This window comes from Salvelinus fontinalis, chromosome 36 (assembly GCF_029448725.1).
Source record: "Salvelinus fontinalis isolate EN_2023a chromosome 36, ASM2944872v1, whole genome shotgun sequence".
In the NCBI taxonomy this organism is placed as follows: domain Eukaryota; kingdom Metazoa; phylum Chordata; class Actinopteri; order Salmoniformes; family Salmonidae; genus Salvelinus; species Salvelinus fontinalis.
The window spans coordinates 18675808-18696260 of record NC_074700.1 but is presented as its reverse complement, the minus strand read 5'-3'; the positions used below and the strand labels follow the sequence as shown (position 1 = coordinate 18696260).

General features: G+C 42.3%; 1 protein-coding gene across 1 annotated transcript; it reads right to left on the bottom strand.

Annotated features, from left to right (window-relative positions):
* Nucleotides 1–4623: 4623 nt before the first annotated feature.
* Nucleotides 4624–19134, bottom strand: LOC129835348 (shootin-1-like). Its single transcript, XM_055900960.1, has 17 exons — nt 19003–19134; nt 14518–14567; nt 14260–14320; nt 12475–12569; nt 12088–12247; nt 11767–11864; nt 11597–11678; nt 11395–11489; nt 9132–9278; nt 7943–8096; nt 7425–7587; nt 7096–7154; nt 6634–6731; nt 6485–6514; nt 6339–6392; nt 5954–6134; nt 4624–5661 (listed from the first exon to the last, which is right to left on the bottom strand). The coding sequence occupies exons 1-17, from the start codon at nt 19034–19036 to the stop codon at nt 5510–5512; spliced, it is 1713 nt and encodes a 570-aa protein (XP_055756935.1). The 5' UTR covers nt 19037–19134; the 3' UTR covers nt 4624–5509.
* Between the last annotated feature and the right edge of the window lie 1319 nt (nt 19135–20453).

The following is a 20453-nucleotide window of genomic DNA, read 5'->3' as shown; positions in this document are numbered from 1 at the left end:
AAACTACGAAATAACACATGGAATCATGTAGTAACCAAAAAAGTGTTAAACAAATCAAAATATATTTTATATTTGAGATTCTTCAAAGTAGCCACACTTTGCCTTGATAAAAATAAAGAAAAGCCATTGAAAGAGTAGGTGTGTCCAAACTTTTGACTGGTATTGTAAATATTGAAATTCAGCAGCATACACTTAAATGTTTGTCTTAATATATTGACTTGAAGTACAGTTTAATATATGGATCATTCACATTTTGAAACATCTCGCTAAAGTGGCGTTATTGGAATGTCGACACACGCTAAAAACGTGTTCAAGCCTTACACAAGGTATTCACAGAAGGCCACATCAACTAGCAAATAAACAGCAAGTCGTCCCGACCCCCCGATCAACTGGCAATGAAGAGGAAGAAGTTTGCAATGGCGAAGAAACAACTACACAAGAAGAACATCAGGCACACACTGGCATTCCCAGCGACCCTGCTCTTTACTTGGAAGGGAAAGAGAATTCTTACGAGAGCAAGGTGTTTAGCCTAGAGAAAGAAGACGGGACAAGGTAAAATACATGTTGAATATATGCCGTTTACAATACAAATGAAGGTAGCCAATGTGTTTGCGGGACTCTGGGAGATTTGCCAATTTAGCCTTTTGAGCGCCACACAGACAGTACGGATTTTTGAGTTGAGACTATAACTTATCTTCTGCAGCATCAAAGACAGTTCTGTGATAATTGACTCATCGAGAAGCAACGTTACATTCCTAGTTGCTTTTGTTTTAATTTGGGGTTGGTTTTCTATGTTTATTTACACTGTTTCATTGTACAGCAGGAGCATATATTGTGAAATGTTACAATGATGTTTATTAGAGTTGCCACGTGTTAAATGGGACACTTCACGCTCACAGGCTATAACCACTCACAGGCTATAAGCACTATGAGCAAATATGGCTAATGTTATGTAAACATCATCTCTTGGAACATAAATGGTTGTGGTAACCAAGTGAAGTGTATTTTTGGGGGGATATATTTAAGGCGGATATTGTGTTCATACAGGAGTCACATTTAACAGATACAGAGGCACTGGAATTTAGAGGAGGCTGGGTTGCTGAAGTTTATCGTAGCTCATTTAATTCCAAACAAAATGGGGGGATTATTCTGACAAGCAAAATACTTAATTTTGTAATGTTGAAGCAACACTGATGAGTTTTGGCAGACTTATCTGCATTGAGGCTCTTATAAATGGGATTAAGGTAGTGTTATGCAACATCTATGCTCCCAACAAGGTGGATCCTGATTTGTTTTTCATGAGGTCAACGTTAAACTGGGAAATACGGAAGGTCACGGCCAATATGATAGAAGTACATCTATAGGTAACTCCACACGAAAGGATAGATTTGCAATAGCAGAAGATATTGGCCTTACAGACATATGGAGATTAGTCCATCCAGATGATAGAGAATATACGTTTTTCTCCCACTGTCATAAGACACACTCCAGAATAGATTTATACTTTATCTAATTTCATTGTTAATAATGTGATTGATTGCAAGATTAGACCCATCACCCCCACAGATCATGCTATAGTAGTTACATATTGATATTAACTGTGAGGAAGGGTCGATTCTGATTCAACACCATGCTATTCAAGATGAGATTTTTAGCCAATCACTTGCAGATGATCTTAGATCCTTTTTTGAAATTAACATAGGCTCAACTGAAAGGATTTCCACAGTATGGGAAACCTCTAAAGCATACAGTGCATTCGGAAAGTATTCAGACCCCTTGACTTTTCCCCACATTTTGTTATGTTACAGCCTTATTCTAAAATGGATTAAATAAACAATTGCCTCATCAATCTACACACAATACTCCATAATGACAATGCAAAAACAGGTTTTTAGAAATGTTTGTCAATTCAGAAAAAAGAAAAAACAGAAATATTACATTTACATAAGTATTCAGACCCTTTGCTATGAGACTCAAAATTGAGCTCAAGTGCATCCTGTTTCCATCGATTATCCTTGAGATATTTCTACAACTTGATTGGAGTCCACCTCTGGTAAATTCAATTGATTGGACATTATTTGGAAAGGCACACACATGTCTATATAAGGTCCCACAGTTGACAGTGCATGTCAGAGCAACAACCAAGCCATGAGGTCGAAGTAATTGTCTGTAGAGCGCCGAGACAGGACTGTGTCGATGCAAAGATCTGGGGAAGGCTACCAAAAAAGGTCCCCAAGAACACAGTGGCATCCATCATTCTTAAATGGAAGAATTTTGGAACCACCAAGACTCTTCCTAGAGTTGTCCGCCCGGCCAAACTAAGCAATCGGGAGAGAAGGGCCTTGGTCAGGGAGGTGGCCAAGAGCCCGATGGTACCTCTGATAGAGCTTCAGAGTTCCGCCGTGGAGATGGGAGAACCTTCCAGAAGAACAATTATCACTGCAGCACTCCACCAAACAGGCCGTTTTGGTAAAGTGGCCAGATGGAAACCACTAGTAAAAGGCACATGACAGCCCGCTTGGAGTTTGCCAAAAGGCACCTAAAGGACTCTCAGACCATGAGAAACAAGATTTTCTGGCCTGATGAAACCAAGATTGAACTCTTTGGCCTGAATGCCAAACGTCACGTCTGGAGGAAACCTGGCACCATCCCTACGGTGAAGCATGGTGGTGGCAGCGTCAAGCTGTGGGGATGTTTTTCAGCGGCAAAGAGTGGGAGACTAGTCAGGATCAAGGGAAAGATGAACGGAGCAAAGTACAGAGAGATCCTTGATGAAAACCTGCTCCAGAGCACTCAGGTCCTCAGACTGGGGCGAAGGTTCACCTTCCAACAGGACAACGACCCTAAGCACACAGCCAAGACACGTCTCTGAATGTCCTTGAGTGGCCCAGCCAGAGCCCGGACTTGAACCTGATCTAACATCTCTGGAGAGACCTGAAAATAGCTGTGCAGCGACGCTCCCTATCCAACCTGACAGAGCTGGAGGATCTGCAGAGAAGAATGGGATAAACTCCCCAAATAAAGGTGTGCCAAGCTTGTAGTGGCATACCCAAGAAGACTCGAGGCTGATTAAGGGTTTGAATACTTATGTAAATGTGATATTTCAGGGTTTTTTAAATTATACATTTGAAAAAAAATTATAACCTGTTTTTGCTTTGTCATTATGAGTTATTGTGTGTCGATTGATGAGGGAAAAAACATTTATTCAGAATAAGGCTATAACGTAGTAAAATGTGGAAAAAGTGAAAGGGTCTGAATACTTTCCGAATGCACTGTATATTAGAGGGAAAATAATAGCACATACGTCTAAAAATAAGAGAGAAGGGACTGAAGCAGTAAAAAGATTAGAAACTGAGATGTATGTCTTAGAAAGGGATTTGGCAAGACATTTCACAGATAGCACATTTCAAACTGCCTACAAGCTGAAATTTCAGTTGCACGAAATGTATAACAAAAAGGCAGAATTTGCATTGTTTAGGCTTAGAAACAGTTTTTATAAGGGAGGTGAGAAGACAGGCAGGTTACAATCAAGACAACAAAAAATGCAGAACACTTCTAACTTAATCCCAACGATTAAGAAGGGTGATAAGATGGTGACCTCATCCAAAGATGTGTGTTTCAACATTTTTATGAAGACTTATATACATCCTCCTGTTCAGCGAGTCCCATAGATATGGATACTTTTTTTGTCTGGTATGGAATTACGTAGATTACCAGATAGCCAGGTAGAGGATCTAGACTGTACTTTAACAGATAGAGAGACGACAGAGCATGGGAACCTGAGCTAACAGCCTCAATGTGGATTGTAAGATTCTTACTAAGACCCTTGAGATATGCTTAGAGAGAACACTTCCCAAAATCATAGTGACCAAGTAGGATTTACTAAGAACAGGACCTCAACTACTAATATGAGGCTCTTAAACCTCATGTTGTTAAACTGCTCAAATATGGTTCCTACCGCTGCTGTCTCCTTAGATTCTGAGAAGGCATTTGATAGTGTTTTTAAGAGAAAAGCCCACTCTACCCTATGAAAATGTGCTTTTATACATGGATAGGGGTTCTTTATTCCAATCCTAAAGCAACAGTACTTATGAATGGAATTATGTCTCCTTTTATTTGTCTTTCTAGAGGCACAAGGCAGGGCTGCTCGCTTTCCCCTCGCCTATTTGCCATAGTTTTAGAGCCTCTTGTGACAGTGATAACAGATCCAGAAATTAGGGTTGTCCATGGAGGAGGAAAAAACTATTATTTAATTGTATTGCATCATATTCTAGTTTGTCAGGCTACAGAATTAATTGGAATGAGTCAGAAGCAATGCCAATTAATGCCATATGTTAATCTTGAACTGTTACCCCATTATTGGAAGGTATTCCTAATGTTTTGTACACTCGGTGTATGTAGTCCACTGTGTTAATCCTTGGATCCTTTGATCCCATAAAAGCAAAGCCACTCATACTGAAAACGAGTATGTAATAAACATAACACATTTTTAATTTAAAGTAATGTGAATAAATGAGATTAGAGCCTTATAAGTGATAGTAATGGGACGTTACTGTCAGGACCCGGTGCGAGAAACAGTCACTAATAATCGTCAGAACCCAGAAGATGAGGCAGACACAGCAGTACTAGAGATGGTGGTTTAATAAAAGAACAAAATCTTCAGGCAAAGAAACTAAATCCACAATGTCCAAAAATAAAGCCAAGAGGCACAAAATGGAAATCCTCCAAAATACAAAAGAAACTCCACAAAGGGGTAAAAAACAGCAGGGAAAAACAAACCTCAAACGACTACTCAAATAATACACAAGAACTAAACCAGAGAACCTCTGGAAAATCCAACAAGAGAAAAAGCTGTATAAAACAATGCTTGGGCTGGGGCTGGGTGCTAACTTACAAACACTGAGCAAGGAACTGAGGAACACACAGGGTTTAAATACTAACAAGGGAATGACCTACAGGTGCAAACAATAATTAGAGCAAAAAAAACAAAAGGTACAAAAAAGGTGCAATGGGGACATCTAGTGACCAAAACCCGAACAGTCTTGGCCAAAACCTGACAGTTACTACCATCATTTGATTTATTCTGTTTTGTTACAGCATTCAACCAACATTATTCATTTATTGTAAAAAAATGTTTTAATGCTAAACCGAAATTGAAAATGTGATTATTTTTTTAGAAACCAAACTGACCTCAAAAAGCCCTAATCGCTCAGCACTAACCATATAAATCTATACATTAAAATATACAGTGCATCAATATGATTGTGTTTCAACAGTGTTCCCAAAACCTCTCCTTCAGTACCCCTAGCCAGTCCACACATTTGATGTATTCCAAAACTAACCAGCTGATTTAACTAATGAGGGGTTTGATGATTAAAGGTAAGATGACATTTACGTCAGCTGTGCTTGGAATACATCAAATCAGTTGACTGGCTGGGGGTACTCCAGGAGAGGTTTGGGAAACACTGTGGGACAGTATCCTTAACACTAGTCATCCCTTTCCCAAGTCTCAGATCTCCTCCTGGCAGATGATCAGTTCTGATGCTCTGACACGAGAGTTCCTCTTCTCTCTGTTCTGCTGGAGCCTCCTGAGCACGGGGGTGCTGCCACGATCTCCTGTGAAGAGAAGGGCACCTGCTGCTGGGCCACCCGACTGGGGACCTGGGGGGCACGAAATATGGTACATTAAAAGTATGCTAAAATAATACTGTAGGTAAGTGAAAGATATCACTATGTGGGTTAATGATGTGTCCTCCTGGCCCCTCGTTTGTTATCATCTCTTTCAATCTTCCTCTTCTTGTTCGCGCCATTAAAGACCAGACCATCTTTCAATGTAATACCATCAATTTAGTCCAAGTGAGCAAAAGAACCAGAGAGGACCCCTGCAAAACTTTTAAAAAGAAACTGACTGACTGTCCCCTATTCCCCAAAACAAAGGATGGAGATGCTGCACCTTGGATTTTGGTGATGGGAGGGGCTGGGGAGGGGGTTGGGGAGGGGCCGGGGGTGTCCTGTCCGTCCCCCATGGCCCGCCTCCTCCTCAGTAGCACCAGATGTAGCTCCGCCTCCCCTATGTTTCGGCTTATCCTCTTCCGTGACCCCGCCCTCCTGTGGCCTGGGCGTTTCATGGTGTCCTGGTATGGGATAGGATAGGTCAACCAATCAGGATAGGTGAGGAGGGTAAACCAATCATGTCAATGAAAAGAATAGAAAGTACAGTAAACCAAGCAGGGTTTGACTTCTCAAAGCCTCCATAGTACAATATTAATCTCATCGACCTATAGACTCACTAGTAGAACAGCAAATACGTCATTTTAGACATTTCGTATTGATCTTACCAGCATTCCTTTTAGATCCAGCACGGCTGACTTTCTCTTCTCACTCCTATGGTCCTGTGATTTGATAAATGAATACAGGATTAGCATTTTAATACTAGATAATCTTTATAACACTATTATAATAGGAAAGGCGTGAAAATTCTCACCCTCCAGGCACTGTCATCTTCTGATCCAGGCTGAGATAGGAGAGAAGCAGTCAGATGTTGGACCACTGTAATTGTCTCTCTAGCAAGTAGATAGATAGCATGACTGATTGATTGATAAATCAATTGATACATGCACTAGCTCGCCTTACCTGTGGTCTCAGGGTGGGTCTCAGGACGATGCCTTTCTTTATCCTCTCCATCATCTCATCCACCGCTCGGGTCTTCATGTCCACAGAAGGATCTGGCTCTGGTGGAGACAGGAGACAACACAGTGAGTGGACTCAACCTGAGCTGTAGTGTGTTCAAATATAAAACTTTCATATCAGAACTAGGGTCTTTGTTTGTTGACCTGCTAAACGTTGAAACCTTGAATATCCTGAGCACATACTGTCTGTATATTGTAATAGTAGTCATAGAATGCATCAGTCATGTAATCATTTCTACTCTGTATATAATTTCATCTGTTTAAGCTGGATTGTTGATTGAAGTGACACGGCAGCATTGGACATAAAGACTCTGGTCTCGATTGGGATTCCCTGGATAAATAAAGGTTAAATAAATAGAATAAATTAGTAAGTCATGTGTATTCATACCACGGTAAGAACACTCACTATTCTTATCAGTGTTGTTGACTGACTCCTTCCTCTTGTTGCGCAGGACGACAAGTTGACTAGACCGGAATAACAGGAAGTAGAACAGAAGGAGTTTTCACTAACATTTACCAGATTCTGCCTTACCTCTGGGTACCACCATCACTTTTATTTAACAAAGGTCAAAAAGCTCACATGTTCAATGTAAAGTTGCCAATAAGTTTAAATTGTTTGGAATAGGATACCTCTATCTCTAACTGGTAATATAGTGATTATGGATACCGCTAATATAGTGATTATGTAGTCATGTATTTATATTTGAATAGAGAACTATATAGTATAGAACCTACTCAACAACAGTGCTGGGGGGAGTTGGGGGCAGGGGAGGAGGAGGAGGAGGAGGAGGAGGAGGAGGAGGAGGAGGAGCAGTGGTTGAGTTGTCCTCCACTGGTTGGTCAGCTTTGGAAACCTGGTCTTTCTCTGTGTCTTTCAGCCTATCCTGGAGATGTTTCACTAAAAGGAAGACAAAGTACCACCAACCACAACAGTGAGTCATATTTAATTATTTTAAAAACAGCATTTGTTTGAAGAGTGAAAATAGGGCAAAGAAATATTCAACTCCAGAGAGAACAATTAAATAGTAAATTATCATTTATACTGATTTTACATCAGGGTACTATGATCATTATGAGCACGTATTATCTAGACTCAAGAACTGACTAAAGATTTTAGCCCAAAATATATATGTAAGGCTGCGTTTACACAGGCAGTCCAATTCTCAGAATTGTTCCACCAATTGGTCTTTTGACAGATCAGAATTGGGCTGTCTGTGTAAATGCAGCCATTAAATCGCAGATGTGATAGCTACCTTCTCCCTGGAGGTGGGCGGCAGTGATCTGCGCCTCCCTTAGCTGGGTCTCCATGGTCCTCCTCTCCTTCTTACTGCTCTCCAGCTGGCCTCTGACAATCTGCAGCTCAGACAGAACACTGCTCTCCTCCAGAGCACACTGGGTCTGCTTCACCTGTGATAGTCATATACACAGATATGGATAGATACAGACAGGAGAGACATAATATACGCTCGAAATTAGACTTCCACATTTAGAATGGAGCTTCTAGACGGGCGGGATGTTTAGCAACAAAACCGATGCATGCGCAGCCGTGGAGCAAACCAAGTGGGGTTAGCTGAGTGTACAAAACATTAAAAACACCTGCTCTTTCCATGATAAAGACCGACCAGGCGAAAGCTATGATCCCTTATTGATGTCACTTGTTAAATCCACGTCAATCAGGGGAGGATTTTTAAGCCTTCAGACATGGATTGTGTATGTGGGTCATTCAGGTGGGCAAGACAAAAGATTGAAGTGCCTTTTGAACGGGGTACGGTAGTAGGTACCAGGCGCACCAGTTTGTATCAAGAACTGACACACTGATGGATTTCTCGCACTCAACAGTTTCCCGTGTGTATCAAGAAAGGTCCACCACCCAAACACATCCACCCAACTTGACACAGCCCTGGGAAGCATTAGAGTCAACATGGGCCAGCATATTTATTGAAAACATAAATACATTGGCACAATGAGCACTTGTTGTCTCTCAAATACATTGTTACAGTTATTGGTTAGCTAGCTAGCAAATTCTAGCCATATTAGCATAGACGTGACAAAGTCAAAACAGCTCAAAACAAAATTGTATCAATAACAAGATACAACGAGCTGAAACGATTCCCTACATGGTAGCTTCTTATCATTGTTGCTAACTATTTGACCATCCAGAATCACAACACACTGACTTCTGCCCCATAGACGCGCGCGCTCATTGTTTTCAGAACGTTGTCAACTAACCCGTCTATTAGAGAGAGACGACTATTCTCTTACTCACTCTCTCTCTGTTTGTCACTCTCTCACTCTCTCACTCACACACACACACACACACACACACACACACACACACACACACACACACACACACACACACACACACACACACACACACACACACACACACACACACACACACACACACACACACACACACACACACCTCCCCCTCCCTACCTGGTTTTGGTAGTAGAGCTGTATGTCCTGTAAGGTACGGTTGATGTGGGCCACCTGTTCCAGAGCCTGTTGGAGCTGCCCACTTGTCTCTGAACTCTGCTGCTGCACCATGCTCTGTCTCTGGGTTTGCTTCTGCTTCACCAACACCTGCCAGTCAGTCAATCAATCAATCCACAAATTAATACATCAATCCATCAACCACTCAATCAATCAATGATATCGGAACAACATAATTAGAAGAGTAAAAATAAATGATTTTTCATACCCATGGTATACGGTCTGATATACCACCATTTTAGCCAATCAGCATTCAAGGCTCAAACCAACTGGTTTATAATTGATATTATACAACAGTTATGGTAAGCTCCCCTTAAAAAAGCTATTCATCCATTGCTGATAATGGGGCAAATCTATTTGATAACTTCAGTGACTATCATAAATGCATTGAATGTGTGGAGGCTCATGCATGAGAATCTCTATAAACCTGTAATATATAGCTGGGAATGGTCACATATATAGTGAAACTAGCTTTAACAAAAGGGTCACAGTCAGGAAGAGAGTTTAGGAACTGAAAAGTCAGTGAGTCACTTTCACTTCTGGCTTCCAGAAGTTCAAACACAGCGAGGGTGTAGTGAAAGCAGCCATCTGTGTGTTAGGCTACACATCATTACATTTAGTCCAAATTACCCTGGTGTAAGCACTCTAAAGTCCCCATAGCACAAGGCATTTTCACACAGCCAGGGCATCAATTAGGAAACGCTAATGTTTGACAAGCCAAGGGCTGCTGGTGTCCACACAACACGTACACACACAAACAGGAGCAGCATCAAACAGAGGAGCCTTTGCAGAGCATTGAGAGTAAAGGAGGCTGAGTTGTGTGGTTGTGTCAGAACAGCGGGGGTCCTTTTCACAGGTAAGGACCCATGCGAGGCGTCCCATTATGTGCCCATCTGGTAAATAGCGAACAGTGCACACAAAGGCGACAATTGACCGTATTCAATGTAAAGTGTCAAGCTAAAGATGGGGATGTGTTTAAAGCTATAGTCCCCATTCTCAAACTGCCGCCGTGATGGGTGCTAATTATGAAGCAGAGGGGGCTCTGAGAGGGGAGGCTACTTTTGTTGTCCTCTGAGACGCTAATTTTCTACCGCCACCTTTGTTACAACATGACCAGCTGGGAAATCGGGAGCTGTGTGTGAGTGTGTGCATTTCTCCTTTTACAAAGTGATCATCAGCCTGCCCGTCCCTCCCTTCTCACGCCTCTTTGTATTTCACTGCCCGATTTGTCCTCTTGGTATGAATGCAGAATGAATGGGGATCCCCTCTCTCCCCAACCCTCTCCTGTCCCACAATATGGCCCCTGTCTGAATGAGGAAGTGAAGAAGTCCCACCCCCCCTCCTGTCCAATACTCCTCCATTCACTAGAACTGCCCCAGGGCCCTGGTCGAAGCCACTGCTGCTCCTTGTCTCCTTGTGTTACGACCTAGAGAGAGGGGTGAATACCCTTCCCTGCCACCTAGGAATTGTGTATTTGTATTTATTAGGGGTCCCCATTAGCTGTTACCAAGGCAGCAGCTACTCTTCTTGGGGTCCAAACACATTAAGGCACTTACATTACACAGACACAAAATGTACATCATATAACATTATTATGCCACTACAAATCTATATACAATACAACATGTATAATACCACCATACAACAATATTACAATGTACCTGTGTGTAGAGTACGTGTGCGTCTATTCACAGTCCACGTTGTTCTTTAAGGTGTAGCTGTATCTGTTTTTTTTCCCGATTTGACTGCTTGACTGAGTTACTTGATGTGAAATAGAGTTCCATGTAGCCATGGCTCTACTGTATATAGTACTGTGCGTCTCCTAGCCTGTGTTCTGGACTTGGGGACTGTGAAGAAGTCTTGTGGGGTATGAGCTGTGTGCTAGTTGTTTGGACAGACAGCTCAGTGCTTACAACTTGTCAATACCTCTCACAAAGACATGTAGTGATGCAGTCAACCTCTCCTCTACTTTGAGCAGCACACACACTTTCAGAAACATAAACACACACATGTACACACCGACGAATGCACGCACACACACACACACACACACACACACACACACACACACACACACACACACACACACACACACACACACACACACACACACACACACACTTTCAGAAACATAAACACACACATACTGTATGTACACACCTACGAACGCATGCATATACACACAAACACACACAGCGTTGTGTACCTGGTGGGCGAAGACTTCTGCGTGCTGTCTGAGGCCCTGCTCCAGCTCCAGTTTCTGACTAACCTCTGTGAACTCCTCTGTGACAAGCTGGGACACTGTGGACATGCACACACACATGTAAAACATTGAATATGACTTTGGTATGAGGTGAATAGAGTGTATATTATGAGGAACACTGATATGTGTCAGAGTGGGGTCTCGCCTCTCTTCATCTTATTCATGGTCTTGTTCTGTTTGGACAGTTTCTTCAGTATGGCCTCTCTCTCATCAATCTCTAAGGCCAGCTGAATAGGACACGTAGAAGAGTAGGAGACCATAAATACTCAAACGCAGTACACACACGTCTAGAGTCTGTCCGTCAGTGCTAGATACCTGTTCTTTGAGCTGGTTCTGCTCTGCCCTCAGGGCCTCCACCTGCTCACACAGCCGCAGCTTCTCCCCCAGCAGCTGGTCCACCGAGGCCTGCAGTTCTGGCCAGGACGGGGGGGAAGGATGGAACAAAAGGAGAGATGAAAGAGAGGGAAGGAGAGAGACAGGAAGATGAGCAGGTATCTTAATAACATTTTCCCGATCAGTGGAGTAAAAGTACAAAAACAATCCTCTCAAATCTCAATTCTATAACTTTTATCTGTCACTCATGTTCATAAAGGATACCGTATGAGTTCCGTGTGGTTATTGTGTAAGTCTCTGTACCTCTTATCTGGGCCTGTCCTTGCAGCACGACATCCTCCCCGCTGTCCCCATCAGGGTCGGGATCGACCCCAAGGTCAGCCTCCAGGTTTTCAGGAAGCTCTGGGATGAATGGCAGCAGAGCCTGGCTCCTCCTCTTCAGGACCTTGTTGTCTTTGGTCACCTTTGTGTTCAAGGAGAAGAGATCTGTTTAGAGCATTGTTTCAGTGTTCCACAGGGTATGCAGGCTTTTGTTCCAGCCCAATAAACACGATTTGATTAGGTGATGTGTTTGTTACTACTGGGCTGGCACAAAACCTACACACCCAAGTGGAACACGGACTTGTTAAGTCAATGACGTAACTGAGACACTCAATGGAGTTGAACTACAGTACCCATAAAGCACCCCACCTTGACAGCCAGGGCCTCTGCACTCTCCCTGCATGAGCGTTCAACCTGGAACTGCATCTCCAGAACTTCCATCTCCTTCAACAGCTGAGAGGACACTGAGGAGAGACGAGATATAGGGAAGAGAAAGACGGGGAAAGAGAAATAGATAGTGGGGTGAGACAGAGAATATATAGACTCCTGCTTACATATGTCATGAAAGCTACACTACTTTGTCACAAATATACAGTGCATTCGGAATGTATTCAGACCCCTTGACTTTTTCCACGTTTTGTTACAATACGGCCTTATTCCAAAAATGGATGAAAGTTTTTTTCCCTCATCAATCTACACAATAACGAAGCAAAAACTATTTTAGACATTCTTGCAAATGTATAAAAAAACTGAAATATCACATTTACATAAGTATTCAGACACTTTACTCAGTACTTTGTTGAAGCACCTTTGGCAGCGATTACAGCCTCGATTCTTCTTGGGTATGACACTACATGCTTGGTACACCTGTATTTGGGGAGTTTCTCCCATTCTTCTCTGCAGACCCTGTCAAGCTCTGTCAGGTTGTATGGGGAGCGTCGCTGCACAGCTATTTTCAGGTCTCTCCAGAGATGTTCGATCGGGTTCAAGTAGGGGCGCTGGCTGGGTCACTCAAGGACATTCAGAGACTTGTCCCGAAGCCACTCCTGCGTTGTCTTGGTTGTGTGCTTAGGGTTGTTGTCCTGTTAGAAGGTGAACCTTCACCCCAGTCTGAGTTCCTGAGCGCTCTGGAGCAGGTGTTCATCAAGGATTTCTTTGTACTTTGCTCCGTTCATCTTTCCCTCGATCCTGACTAGCATGATGCTGCCACCACGATGCATCACCGTAGGGATGGTGCCAGGTTTCCTACAGACGTGGCGCTTGGTATTCAGGCCAAATAGTTTAATCTTGGTTTCATCAGACCAGAGAATCTTGTTTCTCATGGTCTGAGAGTGCTTTAGGTGCCTTTTGGCAAACTCCAAGTGGGCTGTCGTGTGCCTTTTACTGAGGAGTGGCTTCCGTCTGGCCACTTTACCATAAAGGCCTGATTGGTGGAGTGCTGCAGAGATGGTTGTCTTTCTGGAAGGTTCTCCCATCTCCACAGAGGAACTCTGGAGCTCTGACTATTGGGATCTTGGTCACCTCAATGACCAAGGCCCTTCTCCCCCGATTGCTCAGTTTGGCCGGGCGGCCAGCTCTAGGAAGAGTCTTAGTGGTTCTAAACTTCTTCCACTTAAGAATAATGTAGGCCAATGTGCTTGGGGACCTTCAATGCTGCAGACATTTTTTTGTACACTTCCCCAGATCTGTGCCTCGACACAATACTGTCTCGGACCTCTACGGACAATTCTTCGACCTCATGGCTTGATTTATGCTCTGACAATTGTGAGACCTTACATAGACAGGTGTGTGCCTTTCCAAATCATGTCCAATCAATTGAATTTACCAGAGGTGGACTCCAATGAAGTTGTAGAAACATCTCAAGGATGATCAATAGAACCAGATGCAACTGAGCTCAATTTCGAGTCTCATAGCAAAGGACCTGAAAACTTATGTAAAAAATGTTTTTCTGTTTTTAATTTTTAATACATTTGCTAAAATTCCTAATAATCTGTTTTTGCTTTGTTGTTATGGGTTATTGTGTGTAGATTGATGAAGAAAAACATTCATTTAATCCATTTTAGAATGAGGCTGTAGCGTAACAAAATGTGGAGAAATGAAAGGGTCTGAATAGTTTCCGCATACACTATATGGATATTGATTGGTGCAGCTCACCTTCCTCCATCTCAGATAGCTTCTGATTGGCTTCATCCCTCTGCTTCTCCAGAATCTCACACTACAGGACAGACCAAACAAATATACACATATACACACAGACTAGTCTCTGACATACTCTCTCATCATCTGTTTAGGCTACCGGCATATAAGAGCTAAATATACAAGTCTTAAGCTACGTCCATGGATTTAACATGGGACGATTTGTCTCTATCCAACAGAGAAACCATAGAGTCTCACAGATGTTACTAAATATACCTGAATGTCTCCTTCATCTTCAGAGGAGCAGCTGCTTTCTCCACCAGAGGCTGTGAAAATATAACAAAATACTTTAATTTATCAAAATGTACAGTTATTGCAACTTATGGCTCTTCTTCCCAATATTAATCACAAATAAGTGATTAATAAATGAGGAAGAAAGACATTAATGCAGCGTTCACGTAATGTCGGAAAATCAGGACTTCTGAGTTCAAATGAACATAAATTATTTGCATAGAGCTTCCTATTGGTTGATTCTGATACTTCCCAAGTGGGAAACTCGAGTATCATCTTTCTACAACGAGTAAGCAAGTCGAACATTTCTGAGTTTCCGACATGACGTGAACACGGCACCAAATCCTAACGAGTCAGGTTTTCCTAATCCTATAGAGCCCCACAGTGGAGGTGTCATAATACCCATAAAACCTAGCGGTCAAACAGGGAAATGGATACACAAATTTTTCCACCATTAATTTTAGAAACACTTACAATAAGGGCTGTGTTTTGTGAAGGCTTACCCTGGCGTGACATTTTGGTAACCATGTAAATTTCTCTCAGACAAGGTGACTTTTATCAAAATATTCAGCTCTATTTACTCTCAGATTCTAAAATGCTAATTAGCATCAAAGTAGACATCATGCAAGACTATAAATCCCTGCAAGCTCCTGCATGTAATCTCTAGCTGACACCTTTGTGTCAAGTGAAAACTTGCACAAGACAGTTCAACAAATTGTCATTTTTTTTTTTATTTTTTTTTTTTTTAAGTATTTTATTTTTGCATTTTCCAATTAACAACATTCAAGACAAACATGACAAGATATTAGACAACAATAGGACAAAGTGACAATAACAGATGAGCGTAACAAAGAAAGAAAAAATAAAACAAATTATAATTATATATACAGACATACAATAAAAAATAAAAATAATAATGAGACATTGGATCATAAGGTCACCTGCCGTAGGCTACATATTATACGTTACGTGTGAAACATTATATAAGGATAATCTAGAGGTTCATTCAATGTGATGTGGGGGGAGATTCTCCATATAGTCAATAAAAGGTTGCCAAGTTCTGTAAAATGTATTTAACTTATGCCTCAAGCGGTAAGTAATTTTCTCCAGTGGGATACAACTATTAACTTCTGATAGCCACATTGCAACTGGCAGGGGGGAATCCAATTTCCATTTCAAGGCGATACATTTCTTGGCAATCGCTAACAATATTTCTGTTAGCTTTATAGTATGGCTTTGCCTAAGATTGGTGTTAGTAAAGTTGCCCAGTAGACAGACCTCTGGGTCTAGAGGGAATGCAACCCCATGAATTGAGGATATGGTATCGCATACCCCCTGCCAGAAACTGTGTAGTTTTGAACACTGCCAAGTGGAATGGAGGAATGTTCCTTCATCTGAGCCACATCTAAAACATAGGGAGGAGATATCAGGGTTGAACTTGTGCAGTCTAGATGGGGTGATATAAAGCTGATGGAGGAAATTAAACTGAATCAGTCTGTATCTGGAGTTCAATGTGGATGTAACACCATCCCTGCATAGGTCACTCCATAGACCCTCATCGAGATCAATACCCAGATCTTTTTCCCATCTAAGTCGGGGTTTATCTAGCCCAGGCAAATTGTCATTTTTTTAAAGAAATGTTGCAAATGTATTAAATAATACATTAAGCTAACATTAGATACTCAATCCAGATATTATTACATTTTCCTCGATTTGGCAGTCTCGTCCAGATCATCATGGCATTTGTAGTTCTTTATGGTATCCATATTAGCAGCTAATTACATTTCATTTTTGGGGAGTAAATAAAGGCGATAATATTGATAAAAGTCACCTTGTCCTAGAGAGATTTACATGGTTATGAAAATGTCACATCATGTTACAGCCCTTATTTTAAGTGTTTCTAAAATCCCATATGGGAAAATGAATGGTGGAAAAATTAGTCGGACCATTTCTCTGTTTGTCCACTAGGTTTTATGGGTATTATTACTCATACTGTGGTAATCTATAAGTGATCCTACAAGAGGAAGCTATTCTGAGGTGAGAATACAGGAAGTGATTCGGAAAGTCTCACTTTCAATATGGATCTGAGCCGTGCCATTCCCTCAACTACACAGAATTATGAACAAGGGATTGATTCTCTACATTTTCTACTCAAAGACAGCTTTATGGAGGGATGTGGAAAATAAATAAGGTACAAGTCACGTCCAATGTTTCATATCATAGTAAATCATTTCACAATTGAGGGATGTTGTAGCATTTTTTTGCAGAGAGACAGGTGTGGTTATTTCAACGTGATCAGAACCTAATGGAAATGACCAGAATCAAAACTATTCATTCACTATGCCCTCTCTCTCATCTATCTCTAGGGTCAGCTGAGTGGGACATGTAGAAGAGTAGGAGACCATAAACACTCAAACTCAGTACACACAGAGACACATATGCACATATGCACACAGACACATGTGCACACACACATACAGATAGGCACACACATACAGTAAAAATGCATACAGTTGAAGTCGGAAGTTTACATACACCTTAGCCAAATACATTTAAACACAATTCCTGACATTTAATCCTAGTAAAAATTCCCTGTCTTAAGTCAGTTAGGATCACCACTTTATTTTAAGAATAGGAATTGTCCGATAATAGTACAGAGAATTATTTATTTCAGCTTTTATTTCTTTCATCACATTCCCAGTGGGTCTGAAGTTTACATACACTCAATTAGTATTTGTTAGGATTGCCTTTAAATTGTTTTACTTGGGTCAAATGTTTCAGGTAGCCTTCCACAGGCTTCCCACAATAAGTTGGGTTAATTTTGGCCCATTCCTCCTGACAGAGCTGGTGTAACTGGGTTTTCAGTTCTGCCCACAAATTTTCTATAGGATTGAGGTCAGGGCTTTGTGATGGCCACTCCAATACCTTGATTTTGTTGTCCTTAAGCCATTTGCCACAACTTTGGAAGTATGCTTGGGGTCATTGTCCATTTGGAAGACCCCATTTGCAACCAAGCTTTAACTTCCTGACTGATGTCTTGAGATGTTGCTTCAATATATCCACATAATTTTCCTTCCTCACGATGCCATCTATTTTGTGAAGTGCACCAGTCCCTCCTGCAGAAAAGCACCCCCACAACATGATGTTGCCACCCCCGTGCTTCACGGTTGGGATGGTGTTCTTCAGCTTGCAAGCATCCCCCTTTTTCATCCGAACATAACAATGGTCATTATGGCCAAACAGTTCTATTTTTGTTTCATCAGACCAGAGGACATTTCTCCAAAAAGTACGATCTTGGTCCCCATGTGCAGTTGCAAACCGTAGTCTGGCTTTTTTTATGGCGCTTTTGGAGCAGTGGCTTCTTCCTTGCTGAGCGGCTATTCAGGTTATGTCGATATAGGACTTGTTTTACTGTGGATAAATATACTTTTGTACCTGTCTCCTCCAGCATCTTCACAAGATCCTTTGCTGTTGTTCTGGGATTGATTTGCACTTTTCGCACCAAAGTACGTTCATCTCTAGGAGACAGTACGCATCTCCTTCCTGAGCTGTATGACGGCTGCGTGGTCCCATGGTGTTTATACTTGCATACTATTGTTTGTACAGATGAACGTGGTACCTTCAGGCGTTTGGAAATTGCTCCCAAGGATAAACCAGAATTGTGGAGGTCTACAATTCTTTTTCTGAGGTCTTGACTGATTTCTTTTGATTTTCCCATGATGTTAAGCAAAGAGCCACTGAGATTGAAGGTAGGCCTTGAAATACATCCACAGGTACACCTCTGATTGACTCAAATTATGTCAATTAGCCTATCAGAAGCTTCTAAAGCCATGACATAATTTTCTGGAATTTTGCAAGCTGTTTAAAGGCACAGTCAACGTAGTGTATTTAAACTTCTGAGCCACTGGCATTGTGATACAGTGAGTTATAAATGAAATGATCTGTCTGTAAACAATTGTTGGAAAAATTACTTGTGTCATGCACAAAGGAGATGTCCTAAACAACTTGCAAAAACTATAGTTTGTTAACAACAAATTTGTGGAGTGGTTGAAAAATGAGTTTTAATGACTCCAACCGAAGTGTATGTAATCTTCCGACTACAACTGTATATTTATTCAGGATTCATATAAACTTGTGGTTGCATCACTAACAACATACTACCAAATGAATTTACCACCAAGTACAGACAAGGTCGACCTACTAAAACTGCTGGTAAGCTAGAAAGGCAAAAACTGAGGTAAAGAATCGGAGTCCTTGAGGCTTTCTCAACAATATTGAGACATTGTGGCCGGTTTTGTCCTTAAACAGCCTAGGCTACCATAGTCGACATGGGTTCAACTCCGACCCACTGCCCTTCTGACTCGCAGTCTCTCCTACCTTTCCTGTCTCCTGTTCACTGTACTATCTCAATAAAAAATACACAAAACCCTTAAACATTATATATATTGAGTAATTGAAAGTTAGTCTCACCGGCAGCGTTGCTGTCTTCCCCTTGGGTCCACATCACAACCCAGCTATGCTCTGGTTCTGGTTCTAGACTGTGGTTCTCTGACTACTAGACAAAGAGAGACTAGTCTTCCTTCTACAGTCTCTGTATTCTGTTGTAACTCGTGATCTTTCCCTTCCTTTGACTGACACACAAGCCCCAGTGTGTAGGAAAGGGAACTGAAACTCTTGACTTTAAGTGTTACAAGATGGGGAGTTGTTCACACACTTATTCCAGAAGTGAATACACTTTAATAGCGTGTATTTTAGTAAGACTAGGACAACTCCATGGATTCTGCTAAATAGTCAAATAATGGTACCCAAACTACTTACTATATATTGCACTGACCCTGCATATACTCACTAGACTATATATACAACCCATATACACACTCACTAGACTATATATACAACCCATATACACACTCACTAGACTATATATACAAACCCTATACACACTCACCAGACTATATATACAACCCATATACACACTCACTAGACTATATATACAACCATATACACACTCACTAGGCTATATATACAAACCCTATACACACTCACCAGACTATATATACAACCTATATACACACTCACTAGACTATATTGTGACGTACAGCAGGTCAGCCACCAGGGGGAGACTTGTTTACCAGCATGTGTCTACGGCACCGGAGTCGGAGTCTGAGGGGGCGCCGGAACCCGAACCCCCTGGAGAACCCCTGGAGGAGGAGCCCATCCTCCCCCTCCTCGATTTCGAGGGGCCAGTCGAGACCCCCGCTGGGGGCCAACTGAGGGGACAATTCGGGACGGCCCAGTGGGAGGATCCAAACTTGAAAGCCGCTGCAGCCCAAGTGATAGCGGTGGATGGACAGCTACTTCCGGGGGTGAGTGACTGGCGATACCCCCATTCCCAAATCAAGAATAACCTTTTGTATCAGGTGTCACGCCAACAGGGGGAACTTCGAGAGGTATTGTGGCTGCCCCGATGGTACGTGGGAACCGTTCTTCAGCTACCCCACACCCACCTGTTGGGGGCGCACCTGGGCATGGAGAAGACCCGGGAATAGATTATCGCCCGGTTCCACTGGCCCGGGATGAGGAGGGCCGTGGAAGTCTACTGTCGCAGCTGCCCGGAGTGTCAACTCACGGCCCCCGAAAGCCCACTTCCGAAGCCCATTGGTCCCCCTACCAATCATTGGAGTGCCCTTTGAACGCATCGCCATGGACATAGAGGGACTACTGGTAAAAACAGCACGAGGACACCGGTACATCCTGGTGATAGTAGATTATGCCACCAGGTATCCCGAGGCCATTCCCCTACGGGTGGCGGTGTCCAAGGGAATCGCCCGGGAGCTGTTCCACGTCTTTAGCCGGGTGGGCATCCCGAATGAGATCTTGACAGACCAAGGTATGGAGTTTCTGTCCCGCCTCATGAAAGA

Coding starts and splice junctions, on each gene's coding strand:
- LOC129835348 (XM_055900960.1), bottom strand. CDS start 19,036: ATGTGGACCCAAGGGGAAGACAGCAACGCTGCCG. Junction 12,248..12,474: donor CAGAGGCCCTGGCTGTCAAG/GTGGGGTGCTTT, acceptor TTGAACACAAAG/GTGACCAAAGACAACAAGGT. Junction 6,515..6,633: donor GACCCACCCTGAGACCACAG/GTAAGGCGAGCT, acceptor CTCCTATCTCAG/CCTGGATCAGAAGATGACAG.